This window comes from Octopus bimaculoides, chromosome 13 (genome assembly GCF_046866305.1).
Source record: "Octopus bimaculoides isolate indiv1 chromosome 13, ASM4686630v1, whole genome shotgun sequence".
Taxonomy (NCBI): Eukaryota; Metazoa; Mollusca; class Cephalopoda; order Octopoda; family Octopodidae; genus Octopus; species Octopus bimaculoides.
In genome coordinates this window covers 16973078-16985577 of record NC_142940.1, presented here as the reverse complement: position 1 = coordinate 16985577, position 12500 = coordinate 16973078, and the positions used below count along the sequence as shown (strand labels likewise).

The following is a 12500-nucleotide window of genomic DNA, read 5'->3' as shown; positions in this document are numbered from 1 at the left end:
CCTCAATAAATTCTGTTCATTACAAGCATGGGGAACTGGACATTAAACAATGATGATGATAAAGTAGGGTGAAATTTAAAGGAGATTTGTTTGCTATTTCTTGCAGGTTGAGAAAATGAATTAGAGGTTTTGAGAATCAGTTTAGAGTCTCATGGGATATAAATGTTACATCAGCATATGAAATAAAAAGCAGTGTTTCCAAAATGTGTAGTAATCAACCTGAAATATGCAGTGATCATCTCCATCTTGTGCAGTAATGACACTAAAAAAAATGTAAAATCTAATTTATTTCACCCTTTTTTCTTCATACAAACAACACACACAAACTTATTTATTTCACATTTGTATGTAAATGTGAAATGACTAATTCCTGTTAAAACAAAAGGACCAAAAGATGTCTTTGGCACTACTGCTCTGTATATTGCCATTGGCTGCTTAATTATCTTGTCAGAATAGAATGATGACATCATGACTGAATTGACGCTGACAAAAGACAGATGTAACATGTCACATGAGTATCTTGGAATGGAAAGAATGTTTAAGATTAGGTCATGATATTTAATCTGCATGAGCTTTGCTGTAGGTAAGATTTCATGTCTGATATCATATCCAATAATTCCTATTATTCACATTGCACAAACACTTTGAATGCGAATGCTCCAGTTTCTGACACTATGTTGTATTTTCAACTTTTAGAACTGAGCAAATGGCATAGAAGAAGAATTAATTCAGTAGATGAAATTAACTATAACTTAGTCCTTTAGCATTTAAACAGGCTATATCCAACCCAAATATTCTACCTGTTTCATATTCAGACTGGCCAGATCCAGCCTCTCACACATAACCTACACTGTTGTTCTCAAAAATAAACAATAACATCATCAAAATCTCAAATGCATGATTAATTCAAAACAATGTGAATAAATAGATTCGACAAATTAATCCAACACCCTGAAGCGCTTTAATGGAATAAATAAACCCAAGTACTTATTTTTTAAAGCCTGATACTTATTCCATTGGTCTCTTTTGCTGAACCACCAAGTTACAGGGATGTAAACAAACTAACACCAGTTGTCAAACAGTGGTGGTGGGGACAAATACAGACACAAAGAAACATGCACACATATATATATATGGCAGGCTTCCACATAGTTTCTATTGAACAAATTCATTTACAAGGCATTGATCAACTTGGTACTATAGTACCAGGGTGCTGTGCATTGGGACTGAACCCGAAGCCATATAATTGCAAAGCAAGCTTCTTAACAACACAGCCATGTCTGTGACATAATGCAAGATGGGCCAAAAGTCATGCACCAAAATATTTGCCATTTTATTTATATGACATTATTATTCATTTTGTTCATCATGTACAAGTACATATGTATTCATCATCATTATATTTATCTTAGGATATATATATATATGTAGTGTATGCAATATAGAGTTTTAATCTTGGTGTGTGACTTTTGGCCAACATTGTATATTTTCATTATAACACACAGTAAAAACATGCATGCTTAGAATAAGCACTGTGGAAGAAGCAAAGGTCATAACATAGGATGCACAAACTGTACAGTAATAAATTGTATTTATTTTATACTCTGTGTCTTCACATCCTTGGCTAAGTATCACTTTGTGTGTGTGCGTGTGTATGTGTGTGTGATTATTTACAAAACTGTGCTGCATGTTTCATGTGTCTTTTACTATTAATAGTTGCATTATGTTACAATTCAATAAATATATTCTTTTCATGACTTAGTCAGACAAAAGAAGAGGAAGGAGAGAGAATAGTACTTGTAACCTTTGCAGGTCATATTCCCAGACTTGTCAGACTTGTGTCACATTGCATGGCATTCCTTTTAGCTTTTAGAAATTGTGGTCTTGCTAGATAACAGGTGTTTTACTGGTAGTTTGGAAATTTTAGGTTTTATATTCAAAGTGACACACACACACACAAACACACACTATGCTCGTATTTATTCCATTCTTTTTCTTTAACCCTTTAGCATTTAAACTGGCCCAAATTTTCTACTTGCTCTATGTTCAAACTGATCAGATCCTCTCCTACCTACACCAAAATGTCATTTTAAACATAAACAGCCACATCATCGAAATCTCAAAGTTACAATATAATGCAGGATAAATTCTGTGTGGTAAGTAGCTTGCTTACCAACCACATGGTTCCAGGTTCAGTCCCACTGCGTGGCATCTTGGGCAAGTGTCTTCTACTACAGCCTCGGGCCGACCAAAGCCTTGTGAGTGGATTTGGTAGACGGAAACTGAAAGAAGCCCGTCGTATATATGTATATATATATATATATATGTATGTGTGTATGTGTTTGCGTAACTGATGCTGGTGTGTTTACGTCCCCGTAACTTAGCGGTTCGGCAAAAGAGACCGATAGAATAAGTACTAGGCTTGCAAAGAATAAGTCCTGGGGTCGAGTTGCTCGACTAAAGGCGGTGCTCCAGCATGGCCACAGTCAAAAGACTGAAACAAGTAAAAGAGTAAAAGAGTAAAATGAATAAATAAGCACAGCATTTGACTGAATAAGCTGAACTCTAAAAGATTAACGAGTTTAAATCAGTGGAGTCTGATGCTGTGTGTATTGAACAGTGCCTTTGTAAACCCGTTAGCTTCACATCTTCAGACGTAAACAGGAGCATTGGTCTCTGACTACTACACAACTCTCATGGTTTCCAGAAGTCAATAGTGCACTGATGGCCTCACCTTAGTAACCTCACTTTGACTTGTGGGCAGAACTAGGTGGAGGGTATCAGTAATCTCAGAAGAATTGCTGTACAAGGGACATCAGCCTTTAAGTGCATGAAAACTGAGATGGCAGATGAAGCACAAAAACCTGATATGGTCACTGACTCCGAAGGCTGAGAGCAAGATGTGTGGTGCATCTAGAGCACTCTTTTGAAGAAATACAGACTTGTGATCAGCTTCTGTGTGGAAGGAATTGAGGCCCTACCATGTACATAATTGCAACCATAGTAAATCATGGATCTTAGATGAAGAACCTTGACATTTGACCTACTGAGAGCAGCTGATGCCTACTTACTGAGTTTAAGTCATTAGACTGTGGTTATGCTGTCACACATTTTAGTTCCAATTGAATGGAAAAAAGGTAAAGTGGATCTAGGCAGGATTTGAACTCAGAATTCAAAGATGTCCAATACTCTACTGTTCTGCCACACACACACACATTAGTTATATATGTATGTATATAAAAGTTGAATTTAAAAAAAAAATTTAAGACCAAAGTTCCATGCCCTTGTGGTCTTTCAGTTATCTGAAAGATATCAGTGGCATGAATCACACATTGCAAAATGAAAATTCAGTTCAAATAAGCAATATACTCTGAACTATGTATTGAGTACATTTCATTTACAAGTTTTAACATTTGAATACATATGTAGAAACACATTTATGTGCACACACTCTTTTTTTATCAGCATCTGATCAACAAAACTGAGCTTAGATTTTTGCAAACCTGATGCATTTATAATTAATTATCCACACATGTGACTCAGATCTGGTACAGAGTATATTAAAATTGCATAATTATACTGAATAGATAAGTATACTTTATTATGAACTTACCAATTAATTCACTGCTTGAAAACATATTTATGCTTAAAACACATTTAAGAGTAAAACTTGAGATTTATGCCCCAGATTTTCACATAAAAGAAAGAAAATGAATTGGCTTTGAGTTTGTTAGGGAATTTTTCTTAGGATTTCCAGTCTATTTACAGAACTAATTCCTTATCTTGTTAGTTTAATTCCTAAACAATTAATTACACCCACTGATTACCAGTTTCACACCAGCAGATGTTTCATACAGTTTGTTTAATAAAGGTTTGGCATTATAAAACATACGCGGGGGCTGTGGGAATCTTGAGAAAAGCCAGGAAGTTCAAAACTGGTCAATTTACATCTAGTCACAGAACTTCCCAAAAATTCAGCATTACAAATCCAACTCTTTTCAAATTCTTTTCTAAGTTTGAATATATTTTATGCATATAAATAAACTTTCATATACTAAATTAATTGGTTACCTTCCCATTTCCCTAGTCATTATCATCATTGTCATCATCATCATCATCATCATCATAATTACATCTGGGTTTTTTTTTTTTTCATGCTGGCATGGGTTAGACACGTCTCTGGAATGTTTTTAATGGCTGTATGTCCTTCCTCTTATTAACCATTATTCAGCCTGGATTATAATTATTTTTGGCTAATAACTTCCTAATTTAAATTTACGTGAATAATTAATCTATCTCCAGCTAATACTTCACTTCTTAATTTAAAATACACACACACACATAGTGATTGACTTAGGATGAAAAAGTTTAATATTCTAGAAACAGGCATGGCTGTATGATTAAGAAGTTCATTTGCAATTATGTGATTGTCAGGTTCATCAAGGTGCCACAATGCAGCACCTCAGGCAAGTATATTCTACAATAGCCCCCAAGCAAATCAATGCCTTGTCAGTAGAATTCATAAATGGAAACTGTGTAGAAGCCCCTCCCCATCTATCTATCTATCTATATATATATATATATATATATATATATATATATATAAATAAAATGTGTGTGTGTGTATGCATGTATGTATGAAGTTGCATGACCTAGTGGTTAGGCTGTTACACTCACAATCGCTAGATCGTGGGTTCGATTCTCTGAGTGGCGCATTGTATTCTTGAGCAAAACACTTCATTTCACACAGCTCCAGTCCTCCTTCGATTGGGGGGATTGTTGGGCTGCTCGCCTAGCCATTACTTGTTAGAATATGGCTAGTGCCACTTTTACTCCAAAAGGAAGTCGCTTGAATTTATACAATCCGTGGTGTGTTGATTGTTAAAAGGGGATCGCAATCTTCCTCTACCTGTATCTGTAGACAGGCCTCTGAGAGGTCTAACTTTGAGAAAATTTTTCCTCCATTTAGTTTTGAGAACACTTCTCCTGGGCTTGGTAATGGATAGTTGTGTTCAAGTAAACAGTCATTTGATTTACTTACAAAGCTCGCACACACTCTTAGTTTATTATTTCTTTTCTTTACATAAACTGTTGGAGCTTCTCAGTCTGAAGGGTTGACTTTTTCAATTATAGCTAGACTTTCTAGTCTTTCTATCTCTGTAATGACCTGCAATAACACTGCAAATGTAATAACACTGCAAATGGCACATTCCATTTGGGCCTAAAAACAGGTGTTGCCTTTTCTTTTACCGCACTCCTCATTTTTGTTTTACTGCAACAGCTTAATCCTTCCAAAAAACCATTTGGAAACAATTTTTGATTTTTTGTCTCTGTTGTTTGACTTCATTTGAACTTTTAACTGTGTTGACTACATTTTCACAGAGGACACTAATGGGGGTATCCCACATTTTAAATAACTCCACACATTCTGTGCCAAATAGGTTTAGAGATTTATTCAACATGTAAATGAATATCCTTTTTGTTTCACCTCAAAAAGGCAAATACATTCACTGATGAAATTTAATTTCTTTCCTGTAACACCATATACTACTTTGATTTAAATAATTTCAGCTTACTGATTTGTCGCCATCTTTCTTCAATTATGATAGAGATGTCACTACCCATGTCTAATTGCATTTTGACACTAGCAGTTTTGATTCTCACCCTGATGAATTTTCTGTTCCTTGTACAAATTCTCTGATGACAAATTGGTTTGGTCCAATTTTTCGTCATCTTAGTTCTGTAGTGTGATTTAATGCGTCCTGTGTTCTCACTATGAAAACACTTTGCTTTTTTGAACAGGCACTCTTTTCTCAGGTGCCTACTACCACATGCCATACATGGGTTTATTTCCTGAAGTATATAGAGTTTTTTGTGAAATATTTTATCTGCCTTCTGACTCTTCCACACTGGTTTTATCTGTAAACCATCTCTGCATTGGATTTCTTCTGTGTTGAGCCTTACTTTTAATATTGTATCACACTCTTCTGACAGTTTCTGGGGAGTTACATCCTGGTTCATTTCCAGGATATAACTCTCATCATCATTTTTCTCAGTGTTCAAACACTTCCAACGAGTGTTGAACAATGATGTTTTTCCACTAAACTTCCTGCATAAAATGTCTATTTTGTCCATGCAATTTATATCAGAAATTTTTTTAGGCAATATAAAGTTACAGTATTTCTCATGCTCTATCGTCGCCAGTTTCCTCAGAATTAGATGCATTTTCATTTTGTTTATCCAGTCTTGACGTTCTTTTTTGAAAATTTGTTTCGATCTTCATTTTCAATACAACAATATAATGAGCTTCTTTCAGTTCAATCTACCTAAATCCACTCACAAGACTTTGGTTGGCCTAGGGCTATAATGAAAAGTATTTACTAAAGGTAGTGAGACTGTAGTGAGACTGATCCTACAACCACATGGTTGGGAAGCAAGCTTCTTACCACACGACCACACCTGCACCTATCTATTAGCAAAGTTGTGTGCAAAGATGTGTGGGGAAAACCATATCAACATACTATATATATTCAGTTCAGTTAAGTAAGAGTCCTTTGAGTGAAGGTGGAGACAGAAATTGTCCAAATGAATGCATACAATTCTTGAGAAGACACCAGTACTTGATAAGGAAACTTGCACTGCTTCAGTAACAAATCTTTTCAACATTGTTCAACCCACATTCAAATAAACACATGCATAAATTTTAAAAAAATAAATAAATAAACTTCCATTTGGTGTAGCATGTATAGAATAAATCACATCATTCAGTAGTTGGATTCATAATCTTTTTTCTCATTGGTTAAGATAACAAAAGATTCCTTAAAGTACATCAATTTTAAGAAATGGAACAGTGTTTATCATGACACTTGTCAGGCTCTGACACAAAAGACATGTTAGTGATACACACACACACACACACTTATATATATATATATATATATATATATATACACACACATAAACAAGGGAGGTGCTAAAAAGTTCCTGGCTTTGGGTAAAAGAAAATACAGGAGGATCAGTTAACTATAGTTTTATTCAACATATATTCCCCTCTCAGATTCTACACACTTATTGCAGTGGTCCTTCAGTTTCTCTAAACCCTGTAAAAGAACTCGGAACGTTGGGCCTCCAACCAGGTCTTTTGCAATACCCTACCCTTAAGCTAGGAACATATACACACCCCTTTGTGTGTGTGTATATATATATATTATCCTCTAATTCCTTATGTACTTTGTACTTCTATATGTAAACCATGTTGGCAAAATAACATAGTCTGCCATGGACACCTGTGCTTTGGTTCTTTCTTTTTCTTTTCTTCCTTTTTGTCACTTTTGCTATGAATTAAATTAATGAATTCAACGGGATACACCGTCTGCAAGTAGTTGGGTTCAGCATATTATCCTCCATTTTCTAATTGTTACACAAATTTTGGGTAAAACCTCCACTTTTACCCGCTCCCATTGATTGCACCTAGTATAGCACTAGTGTAGCAATAATTGGGTACCCTCCCAGCAGTATACTGGATAGATACTATCCCTTAGTGGGTTGAACCCCCAACCCCTAACTCTCTCACGTTATATATATATATATATATATATTAAAACAAAAATTTAAATTCTGATCATAGAGTTATCGAAAGTTTTATATCCATGAAAGCCACGACCTTATGGGCAGATTGTCAGACTCTGTGCAAAGACAAACAAAATTAAACTTTCTACCAGAATTTAACTTTTGATTTTAATAATTACTGCTTTATTCTTCAGAGTGTGCTTCCTTTCTGATACATGTTTTATTGACTATATATATACATATATATATATATATATATATTTCGTATGTGTATTTCGTGTGCAAGATTCTTGATGTGGATATGTGTGTTGAAAGAAATACAGTTAAACCTTGGGAGAGGCATTATGCCGGTAATAAACATTCAAAATAAATGGAAGTGGAGAGACAAGTTACTGAAGAGATTGCAAGAGTGCAATGAAATAATTTAACAAAAAACTATATAAATTAATAAAGGACTGAACCAGTGCGTGTGTTTATTACCGGCATAATGCCTCTCCCAAGGTTTAATTATATATATATATATATATATATATATTACAGAAAACTTTAGAATTTAAAAACAATAAATTTGATTTATAAAATTGAGCCAAGGGCCAAACCTGGTCTGTGAGTCATATGTCAGGCATGCCTTGCTCAATATTAATAGTTAGAACCCTGAACTTTTCTTGTTAGTGGTATAGAAGATTCTTTTCTGAATATATTCCAGCTTCAAGGAATATTTCTCCAATTCAACCCCAAATACTCTCTGGGGTTTAGGATTTTAGGATTTATCTGATATTTCAATTGATTACTCACAATAGGCCATGGATCTTTACAAAAATTTGTGCATACACAATTTGGTTTATTGCATACATATACATATGTATAAAAAAATATATTCCTATATAAATAATTATGAGTACATACATGCATACACACACATAGATATAGATATATACACACAGATACACACACACACACATGCGCACAGACATAAATATATATATATATATATATATATACAAATACACAAAGAATGTCATTGATTTTCTATTCTTAATTCTATAGAATAGATCAGAAAAAAATCCAAAAATATATAAGGTTGCCTTGACAACAACGAAAATAAAAATGTATTCAACAGAAAATTATTTGCTGCGAATGTTGGAAAAAAAAAAAATAAATAAAACACACACAACAAAAGAAAAAACAAAAAGAAAAATCAAATTATATTTAACTGTGAAATTGGTTGTTGTTGTTGTTGTTACTGTTATTATATTGACTATGCGAAGCTACTAATATTATCATCATAGTATTACAATCACCTTGATCAATTGTCTTTTGTGTTGTTTTATTTTCGATTACGATTATTATTATCATCATCATCATCATAATTATTATTATTATTATTATCATTATTATTAGTCTTACAACTACTACTTGTATACATATACATACATTCGAATGTAAGTATGTATGTATATATGTATGTATGTATAAAAACAATATAACTGCGACAATCCAATCATGATTAGATCTGTTTCAGACCACTGATTTGTATTGTTGGTTCTATTTTTATTTTTTAATCTGACTCCTAGCAATGTTGATTAATATCTATATCTTCTTCATCAAGATATCTCTTACTCTCTAACACACACGGATGCACATATATATATATATATATTACTTCGTGTGTGTGTATACACATACAAATATATGTATACATTTCTAGACACACACATGCGTGTATGTATGTATGTACACATACACACAAAACTTATTTGTAAAATATATCAAGCTGCAGTTTTGATTTTTAAAGTAAATTAAAACTACAAATTTACTCCATAATTTGTAGCTGTTAAGATGAAGGAGTTGGACTGGTATAAACAGTAAAGTGATGGATTAGATATCTTCTGCTATTTGTTTTGATGTCTAGTGTATTTGTGGGCAAATAAACTGTGCTGCTTTCACCTAATCATCATAATTAGGCAACTCCAAAAAGAATCAGACTCAATTGTATAAACGTAGGTATGAGTATCATCATCATCATCATCATCATCATCATCATCATCATCGTTTAACGTCCGTTTTCCATGCTGGCATGGGTTAGATGGTTTGACTGAAGACTGGCAAGCTAGTAGGATGCACCAGGCTCCAATCTGATCTGGCAAGGTTTCTATAGCTGGATGCTCTTCAATTGTATAAATGTAGGTATGTGTGTATCATCATCATCATTGTTTAACATCCATTTTCCATGCTGGCATGGGTTGGACAGTTTGACTGAGGACTGGCAAGCTAGTAGGATGCACCAGGCTCCAATCTGATCTGGCAAGGTTTCTATAGCTGGATGCTCTTCAATTGTATAAATGTAGGTATGTGTGTATCATCATCATCATTGTTTAACATCCATTTTCCATGCTAGCATGGGTTGGACAGTTTGACTGAGGACTGGCAAGCTAGTAGGATGCACCAGGCTCCAATCTGATCTGGCAAGGTTTCTACAGCTGGATGCCTTTCCAAATGCCAACCACTCCAAGAATGTAGTAGATGCTTTTTACATGCCACTAGCATGGGGGCCAGTCAGGCGGCACTGGCATTGACCACGTTCGGATGGTGCTTTTTATGTGCCACTGGCACAGGAGCCAGTCGAGGGACACTGGCATCAATCATGTTCGGATGGTGTATATATGTATATTTATATATATTTCATTCTTATTTAACATCCATATTCTATGCTGGCAAGGGCTGGACTAATTCACAGGATCTAATGGGCTCAAAGACTGCACAGTGCTCCAGTGTCTGCCTTGGCATGGTTTCTGTGGCTGGATACCCTTCCTAACATCAACGAATTTACGGCATGTACTGGGTGCCTTCTTTTGTGTCACCAGCACTAGTGAGGTCACTATGCAGCTTGTGAGACTGCAAATACTTGAGGGAGCAGCTTTACCCTAGAAAATGAGGGTGAACACATGGGGAAAATGGTCAGAACAGAACTGGTTTCTCAGGGTAGATGGGCTGCATGATTACTCGGTTTTAGATGAGAAGGTGGAAGTGATTGGATGGAGCTGGAAAAAGATCAAAATAGTGATGATGAGGCATCAGGGTGGAGCCTCATGATAATAAAATGAGTAGAAGTGTATGGGACAGAGGGACCAGAAGTGTGGGTAGGTGGGTAGGGGTTTCGAGGGAGTATGAGGGATGGAGAGATGGAGGGAGAGAGAAAGAGATATCACTAAAGCCATCAACTCAATGAGAAACTTTGTTGCCTGTATTGCTAGAAATAGCAGCAAAATTTCCCACAAATCATACTCTGTTGTCTTAAAGAAGGAAACACTAAACTGAACAAAGTAGAAAATGTAGTCTGTAATGTACATCAAAATGGGATGGTCATGTTTGGAATGCCTTTGATCAAAATCATAAATCTGTTTAATTAGAGCTAGCCTGTAACTAAACAACAGCAATAATTGAAGACATTATCTTCATACAATCTTCATACATTATCTTTATACATCTTTGAACAAATATATTTAGTGGAACTTAATCCTTTCAAGCTATATACACGTAGCAGAGGTTAAATCCAGAACTGCAAGCTAAAGAGACATGCAAACAGCTTGCTTGTGCAAGTGCTGCCAACTGAAAGCTCCACAAACCTGACACCAATAGGCTTCAGAGATCATCATGAGAGAATGCACACCATTTTGAAGCTTTCCACGTGACACTTTGCAGCACATCAATACCCACCCCTCACTGATCTGAAGCCCTGCTTACTAAATCAATTGACTAGTATTTAACCTTAGATGGCCCTGCTCAGTATGTAGAAAAGGAGTAGGTAGTAACTCTATAAGATGTACCCGGTGCAAGCTATGGACACATAAGAGGTGCAGCAACATCAAAGGCAGGTTAACTAGCAAGTTAGTTTTTGTTTGTGGCAGATGTTCAGGTGCAATAAAGACTGTAAACAAACAGGAAACAACTTCTATCTCATTCCAGGGTGAAAAACTAGAGGTAGTCGATAGCTTCCGCTATCTGGGCGACCAAGTTAGTAGTGGGGGTGGGTGCGCTGAAAGTGTAGCTGCTAGAATAAGAATAGCCTGGGCAAAGTTTAGAGAGCTCTTACCCCTGCTGGCGACAAAGGGACTCTCACTCAGAGTAAAAGGCAGACTGTATGACGCATGCGTACGAACAGCCATGCTACATGGCAGTGGAACATGGGCTGTAACTGCTGACGAATACGTAAGCTCGCAAGGAATGAAGCCAGTATGCTCCGTTGGATGTGTAATGTCAATGTGAATACCCGTCAGAGTGTAAGTATCTTGAGAGAAAAGCTGAACATTAGAAGCATCAGTTGTGGTGTGCAAGAGAGACGATTGCGCTGGTATGGACATGTGGTGAGAATGGATGAGGATAGCTGCGTGAAAAAGTGCCACACCCTAACAGTTGAGGGAACCCGTGGAAGAGGTAGGCCCAGGAAGACCTGGGCTGAGGTGGTGAGGTAAGACCTTCGTACATTGGGCCTCACCGAGGCGATGACTACTGACCGAGACCTTTGGAAATGTGCTGTGCGTGAGAAGACCCGGCAAGCCAAGTAAGATCGTTGCCAGTGCCCCTGGACTGGTTCTTGTGTGGGTGGCACATGAGATGCACCATTTTGAGCGTGGCCGTTGCCAGTACCGCCTGACTGGCCCCCGTAGGATTTTCGAGCGAGATCGTTGCCAGTGCCCCTGGACTGGCTTGTGCGGGTGGCACATAAAAGACACCATTTCGAGCGTGGCAGTTTTCATGCGGGTGACACGTAAAAGCACCCACTACACTCTCTGAGTGGTTGGTGTTAGGAAGGGCATCCAGCTGTAGAAACTCTGCCAAATTAGATTGGAGCCTGGTGTTGCCATCCGGTTTCACCAGTCCTCAGTCAAATCGTCCAACCCATGCTAGCATGGAAAGCGGACGTTAAACGA

The 12500-nt window shown here is 36.5% G+C and overlaps 2 protein-coding genes across 3 annotated transcripts in view; both read right to left on the bottom strand.

Annotated features, from left to right (window-relative positions):
- LOC106881088 (uncharacterized) overlaps positions 1–12500 on the bottom strand; it is a 925009-nt gene that overhangs the window by 491942 nt on the left and 420567 nt on the right. The gene's annotated exons all lie outside the window — the stretch shown is intronic.
- LOC149132817 (uncharacterized) lies at positions 5548–6225 on the bottom strand. The gene has a single exon (XM_089362060.1). It carries the CDS (start codon positions 6223–6225, stop codon positions 5548–5550), a length of 678 nt encoding a protein of 225 aa, XP_089218186.1.